Source organism: Anabrus simplex, chromosome 1, assembly GCF_040414725.1.
Source record: "Anabrus simplex isolate iqAnaSimp1 chromosome 1, ASM4041472v1, whole genome shotgun sequence".
NCBI classification, from domain to species: Eukaryota; Metazoa; Arthropoda; class Insecta; order Orthoptera; family Tettigoniidae; genus Anabrus; species Anabrus simplex.
Window position 1 is genome coordinate 653,527,076 of NC_090265.1, and position 22,978 is coordinate 653,550,053.

The 22,978-nt window shown below is 37.5% G+C and overlaps 1 protein-coding gene across 2 annotated transcripts in view; it reads right to left on the reverse strand.

Annotated features, from left to right (window-relative positions):
- The window catches only part of Pkn (serine/threonine-protein kinase N), a 308,319-nt gene that overhangs the window by 2,071 nt on the left and 283,270 nt on the right, over positions 1-22,978 (reverse strand). For both annotated transcript variants that reach the window (XM_067135805.2, XM_067135804.2), the window contains one exon: positions 2,883-3,023. In XM_067135805.2, the coding sequence (XP_066991906.2) occupies positions 2,883-3,023 (141 nt within the window). The remainder of the gene's footprint in view (positions 1-2,882; positions 3,024-22,978) is intronic.

Genomic DNA, 22,978 nt, shown 5'->3' on the forward strand with positions numbered 1-22,978 from the left:
GACACAGATAGGTCTTATGGCGACGATGGGATAGGAAAGGCCTAGGAGTTGGAGGGAAGCGGCCGTGGCCTTAATTAAGGTACAGCCCCAGCATTTGCCTGGTGTGAAAATGGGAAACCACGGAAAACCACTTTCAGGGCTGCCGATAGTGGGATTCGAACCTACTATCTCCTGGATGCAAGCAAGAGCAGAATAAGATTTGGTTCATACAGTTCTCAAAAAAATATATAGATGGCAACAAACTACAGCTCTACACATCACATTCTTCCATTAAAATGGTGTCGAGCTGTGTCAACTCTACAGCAGAGTGCATGTGATGGCGGCCGCGTGCGAACATAGACAGAGTGACAGAGTTATACCAACTGAACATACCTAACAGATCACAAATAGTATTTATGTACTCATAATTATATAGATGTATCTCTTGTACAAACAATTCTGAAAGGCCTAAAAACCAAATAACTCAAAATCAGCCATACTGTATTACTGTATATGCTCACATATAACACAGTTTCTTTGACAAAAAAAAAAAAAAAAAAAAAAAAAATATACATAAACTTGAAAAATGGCCTGAGTGTTTTGGGCCTGACTGGTGAATATAGCCTGGGAGAAAAAGGGTTAAAAGCTTCAATTCAATTTTTTTTGACAATAAATTGATCTTTATACGGAATTCTGTTTTAGCAAGCTGACTGTGACACAGGCTTTTTTTTATTCAATTGCTAGTTGCTTTACGTTGCATCGACACAGACAGGTCTTATGGCGATGATGGGATAGGAAAGGGCTAGGAGTGGGAAGGAAGTAGCCGTGGCCTTAATTAAGGTATAGCCCCAGCCAGCATTGCCTGATGTGAAAATGGGAAACCATGGAAAACCATCTTCACGGCTGCCGACAGTGGGGTTCGAACATGGAACTTAGAGAGCCAAGTTTTCCAAACCATTATAAGTGTCCTTATTGTGTTTTGTATATATTTTCAATCCAGTACATGTAATTCCAATGTTCTGTGTTCTATGAACACAAGACTGTTAGAGCCAGAACTAGGAACTTTCTAAGCTCCAAGTTCTCCTTGCCAAGTGTATGTTACATTTCTAGGTAATATCTATCAACTCAATGATGTATTTCCAAGCAACCACCTATAGGTGCACGGATTTTTCATTATGATGATTGTTATCAGTTTCCCCTTAATTTAATTTTCACCAAGAACTGATGATACTCCATGGAGTCGAAACCAGTCTTCTTATAATAGAATAAATTGTTGTAATGTGTTGAATGGTGGAACATCCCTTAAACTCTACATTATTGTTTCTGTGGTGGTTGTTAGCGTGGTGTGTTGTCTGAATATGATGAGGACAGTGTTGGGACGGACACATACACTCAGTCCCCGAGACAGAATTAATTAGAAGCGATTAAAATTCCTGACCCGGCCAGCAATCGAACCCGGGACCCTCTGAACCGAAGGCCAGTACGCCGACCATAACGAGTCGGACAAAAGTATAAGAATAGCATTATTAAAAATTTATTTCCATGAGAAGCCCAAGTGATACTAATAAAAACTACAAAACTAAATTTCATATAATGAATGATGTTATTGGTTTTAGCTGACGTATTTGAGCACCTTCAAGTAGCACTGGACTGAACCACATTTGAATCTGCCAACTTGAGCTCAGAAGACTAGTGCTCTACTGTCTGAGCTACCCAGCACAGCAATCTTCATATACAAGAGTTTACTGCTTTTCTCAAGAAAATTAAGATGTGATTAGCAGTGTCTACATGTGTATTTGATCACAGTATTTGTATCAAGACTTGAACATGATACACTAGTCTGATAATGACAGGGCAACCAGACTTGTACCATGCATACGTACCTTTCACAAATTTTCGCTCCCACATGGGTATTTACCCAATGAGAGTCACACCGCAATTTATTTAGTCTCACTGTAAGTGACCCTGAAAACTAATTGTTATTTTTTGTGATTCAGTTTCCCAGTTTCAGTATTTCTTGTGGTAAAATATGCAATTAACAATTTTGGGATAGGGTATTTTTCCTAAAACTACATTGTATACTGTACTCTTGTGATTTTTTCAATTGTTTTCAATTCAATTCAATTCAATTCAATTCAATTCAATTCAATTCAATTTTTTCAATCTGTGGATTTCTTTGTATCTGTGTATTTCTTTATACAGCAACTTCTTAAATTATAATATTATAACATACATAAACTTGAAAAATGGCCTGAGTGTTTTGGGCCTGACTGGTGAATATAGCCTGAGAGAAAAAGGGTTAAAAGCTTCAATTCAATTCCATATTTTTTGACAATAAATTGATCTTTATACAGAATTCTGGTTTAGCAGGCTGACTGTGACACAGGCTTTTTTTTTTCAATTGCTAGTTGCTTTACGTCGCATCGACACAGACAGGTCTTATGGCGACGATGGGACAGGAAAGGGCTAGGAGTGGGAAGGAAGCGGCCGTGGCCTTAATTAAGGTACAGCCCCAGCCAGCATTTGCCTGGTGTGAAAATGGGAAACCACGGAAAACCATCTTCACGGCTGCCGATAGTGGGGTTCGAACCCACTATCTCTCGGATGCAAGCTCACAGCTGCGCGCTTCTAACCGCGTGGCCCACTTGTCCGGTGACACAGGCTTTAAACAGAACACAATGCAAGAGGAATGAACCATGGCACCTGGTTCATTCTACCAATATTCTGTCATATATTTTAAAGAATGACGTTCCAGGATTTTAAGCAGGGTAAGCAATAATTGCAGTAATTCAATGGCTGCTTTCTTTCAAGTTAACTCACCCATGCACTAGTAAAATACATCTGTTTTCTTAATGCTTAGAAAATTGTAATAACATATAAAACAACTTAAGTTACTGGCTTACCACAGTAGGAACAAAGGGTGGCTTCACACGCCTCAGAAGGAGATCATCCCACTGAATGTTGCGGAAGAAAGCTTGCTTCTTTACATCCTCAGCATCTCTTTCACTTGAGCCCAGACGACGTTCAGGATTTTTGCGGAGCAACTGAACAAAAACCACATCATAAGAATATAAGAACAAACTTTTGAAAATTAAAAGAAATTTTAAGTTTGTTTGTTATAACTTTCTGAAGCTAAATATTATCACCTTCAAGTCATACTGCAAACATTAATAGGGTTACTGCACTCCAGGCTAATACTTCCTGGATCCCAAGGCTCCTCCGCATACAAATTTAATTTAATAATAATGTTATTGGTTTTATGTTCCACTAACAAATTGTATGGACTTGGGAGGCAACAGGATGCCAGAATTTAGTCCTTCAGTTCTTTTATGTACTGGTAAATCTACCAACATAAGGGTGGTGTATTTAAGCACCTTCAAATGTCACTGGACTGAGCCAGGATACTCAGAAATCAAAATCAGCTTTGCATATTAAACGACAAATTAGTCAACAACAGTTAGTGAAGAGACATTAAGTCTAAGAGGTAGGCCTTTAATATCCTATTCATCCTTAACATTTTTTAAAACATTATATATATATATATAAAGAAGATTTTTTCCTGGACATTGCTCAGAATTTGAATAGAATGGTATTTCTGTATCGGTCATGTCCATAGCAACAAGAAAATGTACTTTTTACTTTTCCGTAATTTCTGTCTGTCTGTATGTACACGCATCATGAGAAAACGGCTGAAGAGAATTTAATGAAAATCGGTATTAAAGTCGGGGAATGAGCCGCTACAATCTAGGCTATAAATAATTTTATTCACACTGAGTGAAATGGTAGTTTAGGGGGAGGCCTTAAATTTAATTATTGAATATTTAAATTATTAGCAGTCCTATCGATAAATACTTTATAACTAAATTTATATAGAATTAAATTTCCAATCAATTATGTCTTATACATTTTTACCATACCAATTCTGGTAACACAGATATTAATGAATTTGTATTTTTGTTGCCAAGTCCATACCAATGCCGAGCCACAAGAAAATGGGTTAACAGAATTTAATGAAAACCGCTATACCGAGTCGGGGAATAAGAAACTACAGTCTAGGCTGTAAATAGTTTTATTCGCCCGAGATGAAATGGTAGTTTAGGGGAAGGCGTCTAAAATTTAATTTTTAAATACCGGTACCTATGGTGCTCAATAATAATATAAGAGAATTTATTGGACTCCAACCTATTGAATACATTACAGGATGTTAACATTTTTAGTTAAACATCGTTAAACGATTTTTAACGATGTTTAATACAATACAGGATGTTAACATTTTTAGTTAAACATCGTTAAAAATCGTTAAAAATCGTTTAAAAATTGTTTAACGATGTTTAGCTAAAAATGTTAACATCCTGTAATGTATTGAATAGGTTGGAGTCCAATAAATTCTCTTATATTATTATTGAAATTCTTTCAATACGGAAAATAAAATGATTTTCATTACTTGTAACCTATGGTGCTATCGAAAAGTACTACATAACAAAAGTTATAGACAATACAATTTCCGATCATTTATGTTTCATTCAGTTTTACTGTACCGACTATGATAAGAGTGATATTTCAGAAGGCCTACAATATCGAAACTGCATAACACTGATCAACAATAACTTTACATTGACCATTGTTTGTTGTTATGTTCTTCGTTTCTTATGGTGCCGCTCAACTCTGATAGATGGGATTACTACTGCGTACCGAGTATAACAGCCTGACTGAACATTGGCGGGAAATAGCTGGAGAGTTGGAAAACTTTCTTCTTTAGCATGTCATTCCTCTGGTTCATACATTTTCTGATACTGCAGGTACGTAACACACTGGTTGATCATAGTATACCAGCTATTCGATCCTTACTCTGACGCGCTGTTTTGAATGAGCTGTATGCACACTTATGGCAGAGGCTCACTTAGTAGTAGTAGTAGTAGTAGTAGTAGTAGTAGTAGTAGTATGACCTGGTCTAGAATTACAATTTAAGCTTATTTCAAATTATAGCACCACAATTCACTAAATAACTCAAAAGTCAACCCTGAAAAGAATCGTTTGTTAAGAAAAGCTTCTTCCTCTTCACTTTTATTAAATTCTACATTCATTTAATTCCAAATTAGCAGTGAAGAGGGGGCTTCTCCTCTGGCTTGGAGGAAAAAATTGCCTCCAAGTCAGATAGATTTTTCCGTTGCCAGTGTAGTGAATTGACATTTCGAGTAATAAGCTTCATTTTCCGTATCAAAATCTAATCACAGAGAGTTAAAATATTGAAAATCTTCCACCTTTTTGATACTTTTTATTTGCCTTTTAGCAAATTTTTATTTGTAAACAGTACATGTTTCGTTCTCACTTGGGAACATCTTCAGCTGTTATTAAAGCTTAGGTGAATTGCTAAGTTTTTAAACACGTTATTTGCAAGTGCATTGATTCTCTTAAAAACTACTAGAATACCAATTAAATTAAATGATATTAAAACAATGTGGGGTTAATGGGTTAATGAAATGAGACTGGATGATTACATAATTGGTCAGCTTAAAAACTATATCTATTCACTGGAATATTGTTAAAATTTTTTCACTTTGTTACATTAAAAATGCCTATCTTTCGGTTATAAGGTTTTAAAATGATCGACTTCATGACACTGTTCAAATTGTTGTTGAAAGTTTTTTCTTTCACTCCTTCCAGGTAAGCTGTTATTTATTATGAGCCTGCTTAAAGTGCCCTAAATTGAGTCTAATGCAGAACTTTGAAGCTGATTGCTGGTCAGTTTTTGGGAAGGGAGCTTTGTCTCAATTTCTGAAATGAAATGAAATAAGGAAATGGGAATTTGTTTTTGTAATGAAAACATGTGTCTTTACATAATAACTTAATGTATAGAATGATTCTTTACCTTGCTGTTGTTAGACTCCAATTCTACTGTGACCCTGGAGGGACGTTTGATGCTGCGTTACGTCTAGTATAGAAATGGTGTGTGTGTGTTCCGTTGTTTGCTCCTCCCCTCTCCGCAGCCTTGCCTCCCTGAAAGGAGGAGCAAACAACGGAACACACACACACCATTACCATACTAGACATAAGGCAGTATCAAACGTCCCTCCAGGGTCACAGTAGAATTGGAGTCTAACAACAGCAAGGTAAAGAATCATTTTATACATTAAGTTATTATGTAAAGACACATGTTTTCATTACAAAAACAAATTCCCATTTCCTTATTTCATTTCATTTCAGAAATTGAGACGAAGCTGCCTTCCCAAAAATTGACCAGCAATCAGCTTCAAAGTTCCGCATTAGACTCAATTTAGGGCACTTTAAGCAGGCTCATAATAAATATCAGCTTACCTGGAAGGAGTGAAAGAAAAACATTCAACAACAATTTGAACAGTGTCATGAAGTCAATCATTTTAAAACCTTTTAACCGGAAGACAAACAGACATTTTTAATGTAACAAAGTGAAAAAATTTAAACAACTATTCCAATGAATAGATATAGTTTTTAAGCTGACCAATTATGTAATCATCCAGTCTCATTTCATTAACACATTAACCCCCACATTGTTTTAATATCATTTAATTTAATTGGTATTCTAGTAGTTTTTAAGAGAATCAATGCACTTGCAAATAACGTGTTTAAAAACTTAGCAATTCACCTAAGCTTTAATAACAGCTGAAGATGTTCCCAAGTGAGAACGAAACATGTACTGTTTCCAAATAAAAATTTGCTAAAAGGCAAATAAAAAGGATCAAAAAGGTGGAAGATTTTCAATATTGTAACTCTCTGGAATTGAGATTTTCCGACTCATCGGCTACTCCTAGGAAACAGATTAGTAAAAGGGCATAGTTTTTGCCCTGGGACTCTCCACTATTCGCCTCGACCTCCGCACCGCCGAAAAAAGACTAAGAGTGTTCACGGATCACAGCTGTCTGCGGCTTGGTCATTCCAGCATAGTACTGTTTGTTAAAAGTGAGAAAGTGTGTGGTCTTTCATTTGATGGAGTATTTCATATGAAAGCATTGCTTTTAATCGCGCCATTCCTACCGACGTCATTGCAATGACCTATGTTCATTTCAGTTGGGAAAACCACTAAGACAGTCTTTCTGAGGATGTAAAATAGCTGGTGGAGAATGAGTGTCTGCCATTATAATGAAAACTCCCCAACCTGGTTATGACTGATGGTAGGCAAGCGGGCCTATCATTACAATGAAAATTCCCTAACACAGTCTTCATATGAGAAAAGATGTTTGGTGACTTCCCTGTCGCGTTTCTATGGTAATGTTAAGAGCTATGCAATTTAATACAATCTTGCTCACAACGTGTACACTACCTAGCCTAGAATTCTGTATACAATGTAGAATTCCGTAGCGAAGCACGGGTATATCAGCCAGTTAGGTATATTTTTGGTTTCTTGTATCCAAAGTGACTGTACCCAATACGCGAGGGTACCCAAAAAATAACCGGAATAACATTGCCGTGGGCGAAGCTTGTGGAGTAAGCATGTCTACCGCTACGCGTGTATAGCACAACTCATTGCCAGTTCAGTGCCGCGTAAGTTGTCGACCTGGCTTGTTCTGTTCATCTGCAGGGATTGGTTTAGCTAGCGCTGTTGTTTATTGGGAAGTTTTAAGAAGATTGCGCAACAATGTTCGTAAACAAAGACCCAATTTGTGGCAGACAGGAGACTGCTTCGTCCACCACGACAACGCACCTGCACACACAGCCATCTCTGCTAGACAGTTTTTGGCTAAAAATGGCATGGTTCTGCTGCCCCACGCCTGACCGGGCTCTGTACGACTTTTTCTTATTTTCATGCATGAAAAGGGGCATGAAAGGACACTGATTTGACAACACTGAAGAAGTCAAGGAAAAAAAACGAGGGAGGAGCTGTCAGCCATCTCTAAAGATGAATACAAAAAATGTTTCGAACAGTGGAAGCACCGGTGGGACAAATGTATTAGTAGTAATGGAAGGTAATTTGAAGGGGATAAGGTGGGTTTGTAAAAAATTTGAAAATATATAGCTTTTAATAATTCCTTCATTTTGGGTATCCCCTTGTAATGTCAATGTCTTTATAATTTATCAGAATTACAAATTACTTGAACTTGAAAATGGTCTAAAGGAATACGAAGAAGCCTTTAAAATTAAACATGTGCATTGTATAGTTGCGACAGGTTCTTGATACCTCGATACTCAAGAGGTACTGATATCAAACGATACTACTTCAGGCGAGCTTGATACTTATTTTGATATTACCAGGTGTATGCATACATTTTTTATGGTTTTTGTGGTAAAGAAAACACATAATTTTCAAGGGAAATCATTGTTTGTTTATTCAAAATATTGGCCAACGGCTTCTACCCATTTCGCTCATTTTTCAGGTAGGTTATGAATACCATGCCAGAAAAACTGCTTGTCTTTTGCAGCAAACCATTTGTTGAGCCATTTTCCAACTTCCTCGAAATTGCTGAAGTGCTGCTGTGCGAGCGCATGCCCCATTGATGGAAAGAGGCGAGATATGGTGCCAGGTCGGGGGCGTACGCTGGGTACGGAAGGATATCCCATCCAAGCGATTTCAAGGTGTCTTTCAGTGGTTTTGCTGTGTGAGATGGCGCATTGTCGTGTAACAAAATAACTCTGCCATGTCTTCTGGCCCATTCCGGCTGTCTTTCGATCAATGCATGATTTAAATTAATAATTTGTTGGGGATAGCGTTGTGCATTAACGGTTTCTCCGGGCTTCAAGAGTTCATAATACACAATACCGCTCTGGTCCCACCAGACACAAAGCATGGTCTTCTTGCTGAAGCAATTTGGCCTTGGTGGTGAAGGACCGGCTTCGCCACGAGACAGCCATGATTTTCTCCGCTTCAGATTTCAAAATAAATCCATTTTTCGTCACCTGTCACAATTCGGTACAGAAATGATTTTCTTTCATGGTGCTGAAGCAGCATTTCACAAGTGACTTTGTGATTTTGCATTTGCCGTTCATTCAAATCGTGTGGGACCCATTTACTGATCTTCTTTATTGTTCATACACGTCTGCTGATTGTTTCTTGTGACATATTTAATGCTTGTGCCAATTCCTGTTGAGTTTGAGTTGGGTTATCATCCAGTAACGCATGAAATTACTCTTCTTCACACTTTTGTGGTCTACCAGAGCGCGTACTGTCTTTCAAATTGAAGTCACCACGTTTAAATAGTTGAAACAATGTCTCCCTTATTCTAATCGATGGAGCGTGTTCACCATATGTTTCTACCAGCAAATGATGACTTTCTACAGCTTTTTTGATCAAATAAGAAAAGCAACGTGTGCCACAAATGTTCTTTTTCAGGCACAAACGTCGACATGATCACCGAACGATACAACACAGATGCTAGTGTTTGGTGGACTCAACTTGTGTGTGTTGGTAGGTTAATGTCAGACGAACAAACTGACGTGTGTCAAATTCATACCCTGCCTACTGTTCGCTGGCGCCATCTCTTAGTGAAACCGGAAAAGAGTTATGCATACACCTGGTATGTTAACAGAATAATAAAGTTTAAAATTAATATTGTAATTTGCCAGAAGTAGCAGATATTACAGTGGTCACAAGGAGCACGTCTCAACTCATAAGTTTCAAAATAGCATGTAGCAGGTATAGGAAGAAATTGGGTTCGTTAATAGCTCTACTGATCCCATAACAAAAGGGACCTTCCTGTGAATTTCTGCAGATGTGGTGCCAAAATGTCTGAAGTACAAATTTCTCTAAAAGTCATGTACCAGGGCAATAAAACATGCCAAACTGTAGCCTGAGGAAGAGATTCTTGAACATGATACTGCACTAATTTGTAGCATTATTTAAATTCAATTTCGACAGCTATGAGAAAACAAGAGACTTTCGGTAAACAAATCTTGTGGTCTACTTGAATTATCAAATCACAAGAAAGTAACTTATTGTAAAAATGTAGCACCTTTAGCAAAAACTGATTTTCATTTTAAACTATTAAAAAAAATTCAAGTCAGTTGTTATTCTGAAATGACAGAAGCCAGCAGTCTACTACTTTTGGATAATATGAGACGTGTGGAACAGTTTCCAATTGCACCTCAGTTCCTGAAACTGTTTTTAATGAACAAGATTATCTCAACAAAAAATCTGGAAACAGTGAAAGTGTAACAAGTGAAGAAATGGCAGTGGAAGAGCCTGTGCTGTTCATTCCATTTTGAATTCACTGTCCTCATCATTGTAATCATCACTATCATAATCAGAGTACTCTCACAACTTTCGTGGACGGTAAATCCAAATTTAAACCGGGAGATAATCGATCGAGGGTAATTAGCATGAAAATAGCTTACATGTAATGCAAAGACAATGAGCCATTTCGCATTGAAGAAGACGAAGGACTTAAGCAGTTGATTCAGCACTTTGAGCCTAATACTATGCCTACTCATCAGCATATATCAAATGGTATCCTCCTAGAACAGTATCAAGCAGTAGAAACAAGAGTAAAAGATGAGCTCTGAAATGCATATAGCATAGCTGTTATGATGGATTTGTGGACATCAACAGCAACCGATGACTAAGTAGCACCGTTCACTTTGCAGACCATGACTAGAAACTTGCTTACATGCACTGCAACAATACTATACAAACATGAAAATTTCTTGAAGACGACATTAGAAACTTGAGGTTTAATATTAAAATAGTGGCTGTGATTAAAAACATCAGTCGTAATGTAGTAAAATTTGGCTATTTGCCATGTGTAGCTCATACATTACAACTTGTTCTGAATGAGGGACTTTTCAGTTCCACAGAAACATCTTTCTCTACCATAACACTGCCAGATACAAGATTAACCTACACGATGGAGTTCAACTCTTTATATTCTAAACAAGACTTCAAGAACAGAAGAGAACCATTGTTTTTTTGCATCTGCCAATCTCACCCTTCCTGTAAATCTCACAGTACTGTATTGCAATAGGAACATACTGATTAACTGATCAACACATTAAACACTTTTGATCAAGCAACACTTACCCCAAGCAACCTTACAGTGACAGTGTCCACAACAATCCCCACCGCGAACAATGTCGTATCTCACCTTCAAAAGCCATCACACAGTGTATGAGATCCCTCAATCCTGAGAAGAAGCTATTCAGCACAATTTTAGTCTCTCTTCTGTGGTTCACCAGAGGATTGTCATCTTTGAAGATATTTTTTTGTATCCGTTTCCATCCTTTGCAGTCTTCTGCCAAACGGGTTGCTTGTATATTTGCTAGCTTGAAACAATTTTGGATAAATTTAAATGTTTCCTTCTCCATGCAGTCTCTCCCTATATTTGTTAGCTTGAGTTACTTCAGAGAATTTTTTGACTTTTCTCAAATCGTAATTTTAACACAGGCTGCGAACTTCTTCCATTCCAGTATAGTTAGCGAAGAGAGTTGATCCTCCACGTCACACTAATGCGCTAATTTTCAATTTTGATTTGGCTCACGTGGTACCCATAACTAGTGAGCAGATTTTTATGTAATTACATATTTTTCTTGCATATGGTTTAACACAATTTACAAAGTTTATTATTCCTATTGTGCATCCCCAAGTGTAAAAACTCCTTATTGCACATTAAAACATATTTTACAAACTTTTTAAGAAAGTCCATAATAAGCACAGAAATCAGCAATATTTGCTGCTCAATAACATTTAAAATGCATCTGTATTATAAAATGATGCTTTTACTCACATTTTACAATTACGGTTTTGATTTTAACGTCATATTTCTGAATGTTGTGGCTATTTATGGACTTCCCTACAGAAGTTCGAAGACTTGCTGGTTATTGGCTACGTAGTTACCTATAGACAGTGATTTGATTTGCTACACAAGTGGTTTTCTCTCCATGACTGAGTTAAGTAGCATTCTAACTCACTCGTATTAGTCAACCCGCTTGGATTTTGTATACAGAATGTCAGCAAAAAGCAATCACGGAGAGATAAGGTGATAGAGAATACTGCATATTGAACTACGCAATGGAAAGCTATTCCCCCAACAGAAGATAGTGGGATTGTGTCACTCGTACAGTTAGTTGTTCGGCTCCGTATATCATTCCCGTGGTCGTGTGATTTTGCCTGAATTTCTAAGACAGAAGAAATATTTCCTTTAGTGTCGGCTGCAATTCTTTTTTATTGAAACAGTGATTCAGCGTAAATGCGTGTGTCCTAACCTGCAAAACAACGCCGAAAGTGATGTCTAGTACAAGATCGCGTCTTCGAGTACAAGATTGCACCTCCAACTATACATAGAGGAATTTAAAAATATTTTCACTACGAATGGAAAAGTATTATTTTGTCAATCATTTGGTAAAACAGTAAGTGCACACCAATGCTCTCAAGTAACCCAGCATTTGCCTGGTAACAAGCACATTGCTGCTGCTTTGACTGTGCGTTCACGAGAATTACTAACAGATGAATCAGCTTCTCCAAAAGTAGGCCCATCCAAATACCCCTAGTGTTATTGTTATTTAGATGTATGTGCAGTATTTCTTTGTGCTGGCATTGTTCCTGGCAAAATAAATAATCCAAGAATGAGAAAATACCTTAATTTTGAGCCTCCAGACGAAGCCACATCAAGGAAAAACTATCTCCCAAAATGTTACGAAGAAACTTCACAAAGCATTCGGGCAGTATGTAATAGTGAAAATCTGTGGGTGAGTATTGATGAAACATACATACACATATACAAACATACATTTACCCCACGAGCAAACTCAAACGTTGCTGAAGATGACAAAGAATATGAATAAAGTTCTCTGTGATAGGGTTCTCAAGTTGGTAGGAAAAAAAGAAGTAAATAATAATTTATATACAGTACAACCCTGTTTTAATGTGCCCGTTTTTAAGGAATTCCCGCTTTTAACGAAGATTTCTGTAAGGCTCAGCCAAATTACCATAAGCACAACATTATTTAAACCACCTTCTAATGAACCCTCGGGTAACGGAAATTTGAGATAAGATAATTTTTTCTAATGTTCTTTTAAATAGTCTTAATCGACTTCTGTTTTCACGTAATCTCAGTCCAAAGTTGACACAGTAAATGAAACCGCCCCTTTAGCGATGTGTGGAACCATGATAAATTGGCGCGGCCTCTGGAAATCACTGTTACTGGCAAACTACAGTCACTTTCATGCTAGACGCTGTTGGTTAGTTACGTCCATTGAACAGTAAATAGTACTGGAATGATGGCTGGATGGGAGCAATGTGTGGTTGCCGGTGAGACTAGTTGTACAGCCTAGAGGCATGACTGATGTACAGTATGCGTACATGCCGCGAGACACAAGTAACTTCACGACATATAAACATCCTCTTGCAAACTTCACGTGATTTACGGTGAAAGATATATTTCAGAAGATTAAAAGCAATTAGAAAACGAAAATGGCTATGATTATCGAGCAAAATGAAAATTTATTCTAGAAAAAATTACGCTGCCTGAACTGTCATCAATAGACCCCTAGTGTAACCATACGAAATATAGAGCTGTTCATGGTCCACGAAAAAGTCTGCAAGGGCATAGACTTATCTGCAACTGTTTGCTCTTTAGAGCGATTTTAGTTCATAGTCGGCAGTAAAAAAGTAACACTTTTTCCAAACTTTTGGGATCCAAATAAAGTATTTAACCTCCTCTAGGACTCATTAAGGATTAAAATAACCTTTAAAGTACATAATTTGCCTGAATGGTTCAGGAGTCAGGACCGTTTTAGTCGGGGAGGATCACAAGTTAAGCTTAAAATATCCATTTAAAAATGATTAATTACATATAGTACATCAAGCCTGCGACATTTCTATCATATTTTACAGCATCCACAATAATGGCAATAATGGCAGCGCTGTTACACCGGCTAGGCATTTCCGTCTCGCGGCTCCAGTCGCTGCTTAGGAATCACTCGGAGGGTGCAGATTGAAGAATATCTTCAGTCTCATCCACTGTTTTTGTTCCTGTGTTGTTGCAAGTTGTGCTACGAGTTACATTTGTGTCTGCGATAAGAGCTGTACTGCGAGTTACAGCGGACCACGTTCATTATGGTTGCGAGACGTAAGAAGCTGACTCATAAGCAGGGATAGCCTTTGACACAGTAGGCAAAAAACGATGACTTGGCACACGCTACGCTGTTTAGCATCATGAAACAGAAGAAAATTCAGGCCATGGAAGTGGAGTGCGGTTCTGGGACAAATATACGAAATAATATTCGTTACTCGCCTTACGAGGAACTTGAAAACATTTTAAAGAAATGGTTCGAAGGAAAAAGGAGTGAGAACACTCCAGTTGATGGGAACATGTTAATCCGATGAGTGCTACGCCCGCCTATAGACGGGCTGACGCGGCCGGTCCACCAGTGCTATGCCCGTCTATAGATGTTGCGGGAGAATTAAATTTCTTTTTAGTTTCCTAGTTCACTTTCGAGTGCGAATTTGATCTCTGACATGTTCTGCCATCTGTTGGGCATTATGTAGAACTAACTGATCAGAGATTATAGCTTCGGGAAGTAACTTACAGAGCTCTTTGTAGACGTCTGTGTAGTTCATCTGTGATGCAAACAAACATGGCAGAACAACAATTTAGTTGCTCTTGCAGCAATGTTATTTCAGATCACAGAATCTTTCAGTTATTAACCACAGCGGAAAGTGATGATTGAGATAATCATTTTAAGGAGATGTTAAGCGATTTTAAAAGCGAGCGTGATAGAGAGAGCGCCGAAAATATTGTATGTGAGAGAGAAACAGAACCTCCTTCTAAACGAAAGAAGAAAAACACGGTGAGTACAAAAGCTATTTTATCGCTAATTTTGTGGCGCATGGATTACTTTTCTTCACCAGAGTTTCAGGTAACTGTGACAGGCTCTGAGGGCCAAGTCGTGTTTGATGACAACCCGCAAATCATTTTTTTAGAAACTTTTGTGCCAGTGTAGTTGGTGCAGATAGTTGAACATTTCGGCATCACAAACAACCAGTAGAAAACATTTAACTATCACCACTTTCCAGGTTTGGAAAGTATTTTAAAATATCAACTTATATACTTCTAAGAAGTTACATGTATTAGTTGCCTACAGATTTTAGGAAATAATATTATTTTGGGCTCTTTACTTTGTATAAAGATAATGCATGCAAGGGCACATAAGTGTAATTTTGTTTTCTCTCAAAATAATATTGAACATAAGTGTAGGATTTTCCATTTGCATTTAGATTTATAAACAACCAACATTTATAAACATTTTAAGCTAATCACCCCACTGATAAATTAAAAATTTAGGCTTCTGCAATTTTTTTACATACGAATGAAAAAACTCAGCAGTGAGGTACCAAACAGTCAACTGGTAACAAAAAGATCGACTAATGATAATACATCATAATCTATGATCTTCATATCCGTATTGACAAACTACACAAATATAAATAGGAAAAGACTTCTACCTTATCAATACTTATTTATTGTAATGATAATACAGTTGTGTACTGGAAAAAAATTACGTTGCCCTGACTTCTTGAAGGAGAAGATACTATGGATATTTTTAATGCCAATGAAACTGGAGTGTTTTACAATTTGCTCCTGTCTAAGACATATGCTGTTTGCGGAGAAAAATGCCACGGAGGTAAAGAAAGACTGACAGTGTTATGTGTTAATAGTGATGGGAGCGAAAATTACCCTCACTAATAATTGGAAAATTTAAGAATCCAAGATGTTTCAAGAACACCCGTACACTCCCGTGGAAATATTATTTTAACAAAAATGTGTGGATGACATTGGCGATATTCGCAAAATTTTTACGAAGCTTCAATGCTAAGATAGGATCGGCAGGAAGGAAGATAGTGGTGGTGATAGACAGATGTTCAGCTCATCTTTCAGATACATCTTTCCTGCTGAATATCAAAGTGATTTTCTTTCCTCCTAACTGCACCAGTCACCTGCAGCCTTTGGACCTTGGCATTATTCATTCTGTGAAAGTGAAGTACAGGAAGACCCTGGTTCAAAGAACTATTTCTTTCCTCGAAAGAAATGAGAAAATTCAACTGAATATACTCCAAACCATGCATAAGTTTGTAGCAGCATGGCAACTAGTCACAATGGACACTATTCAAAACTGCTTTGGCAATGCAGGTCTTGGTGCCATTTCAGACGATTTTAAAGAAGAAGACTCTACTGATCACACTGGGGAAGATTGAGGGGTTGAATCAGAGGACTTGAGTGCCACAACATTAGAAGAATTTGTTACTTGTGATGATGCTATCCTAACCTCTGCACCACAGATGGATGTTGGAGACCTTTGTGACGATGCTAAAGGACAAAGTACTGAAGAAGAAGAAGAAGAAGAAGATCCAGCAAAGCCAACTTTAAGGGCAGTAGCGGAGGGACTGGATATTGTCTGCCGGCATTTCTCCTCCACCGTTGATGAAGACCTCGTCAACAGTCACAACCAAATTGAGAGAAAACTTCTTTCCGTGAGACATCTGGGCAAGGGGAAGCAAACTACTACACCGGACTATTTCAGAAAGTGAAGGTTAATATGCTTATTCTCACGGATCTCGTGGTCTATTTTTCACAAATCTCTTTAAAAATCCTTAAAGTTAAAATTGCAAGTCAGTAATACCTATTTCTCTTTTCCTTTCTCCAGGTTGTGCTCCCAGTGGACCACTACGGAATTTGTTACATCTGCTGTTTTGTAAATATTTTCTGTTATTCTTGTGTTAATTTGACTTAATATTTTTAGCATGTTCATTTATTATTTCTTGACATATTAGTTAAAGACATAAATGTATTATTATTTCTTGTGATATATAGCCTATTTTCTTTTAACCCCCTTTTAAGGAAAACCCCTTTTTAAGGAAGAAATATTAAATCCCCCTGAGATTCGTTAAAAAGGGGTTCTACTGTATGGTACAGGAGTATACAGCTAATGAATGAATGCCATTGACAAGTCCCTAACTGGTGGAATAAAAGTGATTCTTAAGGTGGACACTGAAGTTTTCAATGTGAGGATGACACATGTATGATTGTTTCATTCTGTACAGCAAAATGCATTGTGATCAGCAGTTTGGGAATACAGTGCAGCCTCAGTTCTCAGTTTTCAAAGATGCCGAGGTGCTGGAATTTTATCTTGCAGAGTTCTTTAATTTACCAGTAAATCTATAGATATGAAGTTGATGTATTTGAGCACTTTCAAATACCACTGAACTGACCCGAGATTGAAACTGACAACTTGAGCTCAGGAGGCCAATTCCCTCTTGAGCTACACAGCCTCGCGATAAATATACATACACTTCCTTTCTTAAAAAAAAAATAAATAAATCACAAAATCTTGTATTTTCTAAGTTACGTAATTTCATCTTCAGGAACTTATCCAGATTTTCTGCAGACTCAAAGTCAAATTCACAAATCTTGGATTTCTGATTTCCATTAAGAAGGAAGCCATACTTTTCAGTGCTGACTTAGTTAAATGTGACATAAAATAATCCAGTCTGTCAAACACATATGTTACAGTTCAAACCCCACTGTCAGTAGCCCTGAAGAGGGTTTCCCGTGGTTTCCCATTTTCACACCAGGCAAATGCTAGCTGGGGCTGTATCTTAGTAAGGCCACAGCTGCTTCTTTCCCACTCCTAGCCCTTTCCTATCCCATCGTTGCCTTAAAACCTATCCGTGTCGGTGCGACGTAAAGCCAACTGTAAAAAAAAAAAAAAAAAAAAGTTACATTCCTGATTTCCTCTCCTTGAACTTTGATATTTTTCTTCCACAATTCTCATTACATATTAAAAGTCTCATTTTGACTCCATATTGATGTCACTAACCATATACAAATGTAATTTTTTTTTTTTTTTTTTTTTTTTTGCAAGTTGCTTTATGCCGCACCGACACAGATAGGTCTTATGGCGACAATGGAACAGGAAAGGGCTAGGAATGGGAAGGAAGCGGCCGTGGCCTTAATTAAGGTACAGCCCCAGCATTTACCTGGTGTGAAAACGGGAAACCACGGAAAACCATTTTCAGGGCTGCCGACAGTGGGGTTTGAACCCACTATCTCCCGAATAATGAATACTGGCCGCATTTAAGCGACTGCAGCTATCCAGCTCGGTCAAATGTAAATGATCCACCAATTCAATACACTATTTAATCAGATAAAATATATCACCTGATAGCAAGTATTAGTACATATTTCATCCACTTAGTGGGCATCTTCACCTACATACCAGAAGTATTAAACAACCATTATGACATTTGAATTATTAAAAGAGAACAATGGAATAAAAATCCACAGGGAAACAAATGCATGGCCCATTAAAATGTGGAACGAAACACTAAATTAAAATATATGAATAGAAAGTACATCTATCAAGTTATAAAACACTAGCTGTAGTACCCGGTGTTGCCAGATAGTTTCTGAATGTTTACCTTTTAGATTTGTATTACCAGTTAGTTATGTGTGAAGTGAAATTTTATATAATTCCTTTTTGAGTTGCAGATATGTTACGATCTATTTTGTAGTTAGATGTGTTTGATTTCAATATTTAGATTATTTAATTTTCGAGTAAAACTATGTCCTTATGGAAGCTCGAATCGACTGGGAAGTATTTGATCCTGTCAAAAATTAATAAGTGTTAACAATATGTATTTAGCCATCGCACTATAGATACGATGCACAGGACTTCACCTGTCAATGAGACTGTCCCCCTCTTGCACCCCCCCCCCCCCCCACCACTCTCCAAAGAGATAAGAAAATCTGGATTGTTACCATTCATCTCATTGACCCCAAAACTGTAGATTCGACACTATTTTTGATTATTTTTATATCTCACTCACCCCCCCACACACCCCCAGGGGGGCTGAACATGAACTTTAAAATATTCGGAGTGTCACTATTCATTTCAGCGACCACGAAAATTATGGATTCGATACTATTCTAGATTATTTTTGTGTATTACTTCCCCTTGCCCCCTGTCCGTAAAGGTGCTAGGGGTGTCTTACCCCCACGTGGTTTGTCTCCTGATACTAAGTCATAAGTGTACCAAATTTGGTTTAGGAGGAGTGTAACACATACATACATACATACATACATACATACATACATACATACATACATACATACATACATACATACATACATACATACATACGACATATACTATTTTCATAGTTCACCCCCTTTCCATCCCCGCCCAAAGGAGTAATATGAGAGTCGTACACAACAGTATATTTTTTGCAGATAGTAAGTCATATGTATACCAATTCTGTTTGGCAAATATGCCCAAACGTACCTGCACAATCTCGCTCTCTAGAATCCTGGAGCTGACGTTGCCATGGTTATGACAGTTCATTTCTTTTATCCGATTCCTAGAGCAGGGGGAGTGTGGTGCCAATATATCCATAACGGTTGATTTTAGGGCCTTAAAACATGGTTTTCAGGCTCGTAAGGCTTACCGAGTTTTGTTCTTTGCATCAAGGGGCTAATGAGCTTTGTCTCGTGCTTGTACGACAAATTCGATTTTGCCTATATTAGCCTATTATTTTTATATTTTTATATTTCCCCCACATCACCCCCTCCATAGAATTGTTTTGAAAATAAAATACAGCCCATGTTACTCACTGGCAATGTAGCTTTCTATAGGTGAAGTAATTTTTAAAAACGGTTCAGTAGTTTTTGAGTTTATCTGTTATAAACAAATATACACATTTTTCCTCTTTATAATATTAGTATAGATTACACATATTACATAGCAAGCTAATCGCATGAAAGTCTTAAAATTGTTCATTGATACACAAGTTCTTGATGTAGGGCAAGTCAATAAGCATCTGCAATTTTGCTCTAATTGTCTTTAGGTTGGCTCTATGGCATTGTGTGCTCATCAGCCACTAGATGGCACCATTATCTACGTCTGTGGTAGGTTTCAGCATCATCAGATCAGTACAGCTTGCGCTGTTGCAACGTAAAGATAGCCGTTCCACTATCTGTTTGCACCAAGGAAGAACACCGTTCATTAATCCGTTTTTTGTGGTCTGAGGGTGTACCAGGAGTGGAAATTCATAGAAGACTTTCAGCACAATACGAAGACAAAGTTTTGCCACAGTAAAGTGTTTACCATTGAACTGAACAGTTCAAAAGGGGTCGCACGAGCGTGAAGGATGAGGAAAGATCCAGGTGTCCATCAACAGTTGTAACTGATGCTAATATTGAACAAGTGAGTGATATGATCCTGAACAACAGACGAGTGACTGTTGATGACATGGTCAAAACATGCACGTTAGCCATTGTTCTTAGACCATGAAAAACTGATTGCGGAACGCTGTTCTTCTTTGCTGCAAACAGAGAGTGGCGTGGCCATCTTTCAAATTAGGGATAAACATTCTCCTGTAGTGTGGATCAGTCTATTTTATGTTGTAGTGAACTTCAACAGGAAAACACTGCACCTTTTAATGTTTGAGATATTGCTAACAACAACCGCATGCAACACGTAAAACATGTGAGGTTCGCTGCTGGCCCCGTTGGAAGTTCTCAAGCAGGTCTACAGCCTTGTTAGAATGTGACTAGTTCTTGAATAAGTATCTTTTGAATTTTAATTAACTTCAGCATAAAAGATGATTGCCCCTTCCGCAGTGGAAAGTTCTACACAGAACTTTATTTTCTACAGAGCTAAATTACTGTATTTACCCGAATAATCCCCGCACCCTAATTTGAGGAAGGATCATGTTGAAAACAATGAAGTGAGCTAAAATCCCTTCCATCAAAGGAGTAAAGTAGGCATAAGCAAACATTTCATATCACTCTGCGAGGTTCACATGGTCTTTACACAAATATGAACTTGTAAATTTACGGATATACTGTCCCCTTCAAATTTGGCATATAGGGAATATTTGTAATATCTACGGGTGTAAGAATATTATTTCATTAGCAAGGGCGGAAATTTTTCCCAACTTCGTGTTACAGAGAGAGGAGCTCGCTCGAAACCGGATTTTCCAAGCGAGGGGTGAGCTGTGGATTTTTTGTGTGTCAGGCTGCCAGCTGCTACCTAGCTGTGACCTACTGGGAGAAACCAAGGTCGTCCGATCGATACGAGCAAGGTCGCTCTACACCTGACAGTATTTTAATAAAATGTAACAGCCTATCAGGTGCAAGTTATTGACCAATCACAGACGATTACGGCGACACACCCTCATCTTAAGATAATTATATATCGGTGTTTCCCAAAGGTACTGCCTTTTTTTGATTTGAGTCTTCTTGGATAACTGTCTTGGAAATTCTACGCTGACATTCACGTCGCAGACATTCTTGGGTTCGATCACTCGGCAAGACAGACTCATTACACATTCTAGACCTACGAGTTTAGCAGATTTATGGAAGAAGTTACATATTATTCAGAAATATCATTCATCGTGTGTGTGTACTGGGCACATATTAAAACTTATTTGTCAGTTTCAGCTCCTACTACTTGGGAAGAGAGAAGAGGAATTCTACGTGCGGATCGAGACAATTCAAGATGCCACTACATCAGGAAGAGGAAGCCTACTACTATTCCATGTTCATCATCGCACCTACAATGGTGTTTTAAAATGTAAGGCAATTTCCGACATGGAGGAGATGACGACCGGCGGTGGGTGACCTACCTCATGTCCAGGGTCATCGGCCGAAATCCAGTTTCATCAATCATTTAAGTACAATGTTATAATATCTATCTATTCATCTTTGTAAACACAATGTAGACATAACGCTTCCTTATTCATTTGGCATAATTTTCTTCTTTTCATGGTGTAAGGTAGGTAGTTATTGAGTGTGAATGATTATCGGTTCCTATGAGATAGTGATGTGTGAGTGTCTTCGATATTTATTCTGACTGTCCCATTCAATAGTATAGGAGTGATTTAAAAATAATTGACCTCTCCGATAACAACAATTTAATTTTGAAATAATTTATAATTATTTTTGAAGTCATGTGGGACAGATCATCGGTATGTTTTATTACGTCAAATTTTCTCTAGACGTTATTACGGTCTTTATGTGGATTTCAAGCGTGTTAGTGTCATCTGGTAACTTTATCAAACCTTAGCTTACGCGGATTTGTGAACTCGCACATTTAATAATAATAATAATAATAATAATAATAATAATAATAATAATAATAATAATAATAATAATAATCATCATCATCATCATCATAATTAAACTTCATCAAGGGTTAAATAAGGAAATAAAGGTCATGAGTGTAAATGTTGTTTATTCCTGTGTGAAATATCAGTGTGTGCTCTAGTAGGATAATGTGAGCCTGGAAGACGGCCGAATCTTGACGGATTATTTATTGTATTTATGGACTAGGGAATGGATCAGTTATGTGTTTGACTTGTGAATCCATTTATTGAGTCTCATGTGAAGAGAATATGTTGTTGAACATAATTTCTTTGAGCGGAGCACGCGTTAGTTGATAGCCATGGTATTTAAATAATAATAATGTCGTGACTCATGAACCATAAACGTGTACGTTTATATTTGACCTGCGTTATGTGCGTTTCTGTAATGATAATTTTCCGATGATATCTATCACTGATATTCACGAACATCGTTGTTGAACCTAGTTTCTTTATTTAAGTGATAATCCTGACATCACATTCCTAGTTGTTGTAATGGTGTTTCTTTACCCGATACCGTCATAAAAATTTCCTATGACTTAGATAAAAATAAAAATATAATAATCAAGGACTAGAAATCGCCGTAAATATTATAAACTGTTACCGTGTACCCTAGTGTAAGTGTTGTATTTGTGATTAGTCATTATTTCTATGGATTGTGATATTTCTTATGATTACAATTTGATTCGATCACTTGTTCGTTGCGTGCGTTTTGATTAAAATATCGTTATTTGTGTTGCTCCCATTTGTTGAGAAGTGAATCTTTAGTGGATTTTATTCCGAAATTAGATAGAGAAGGGTTTAATGTCTTAGAAAAAATGAATAAGCAAGGGCCATGTCCGTGGACAGGAGTCACGAACAATTTATTGTAAAACCTACAAAGCTAAAAATTCTCAA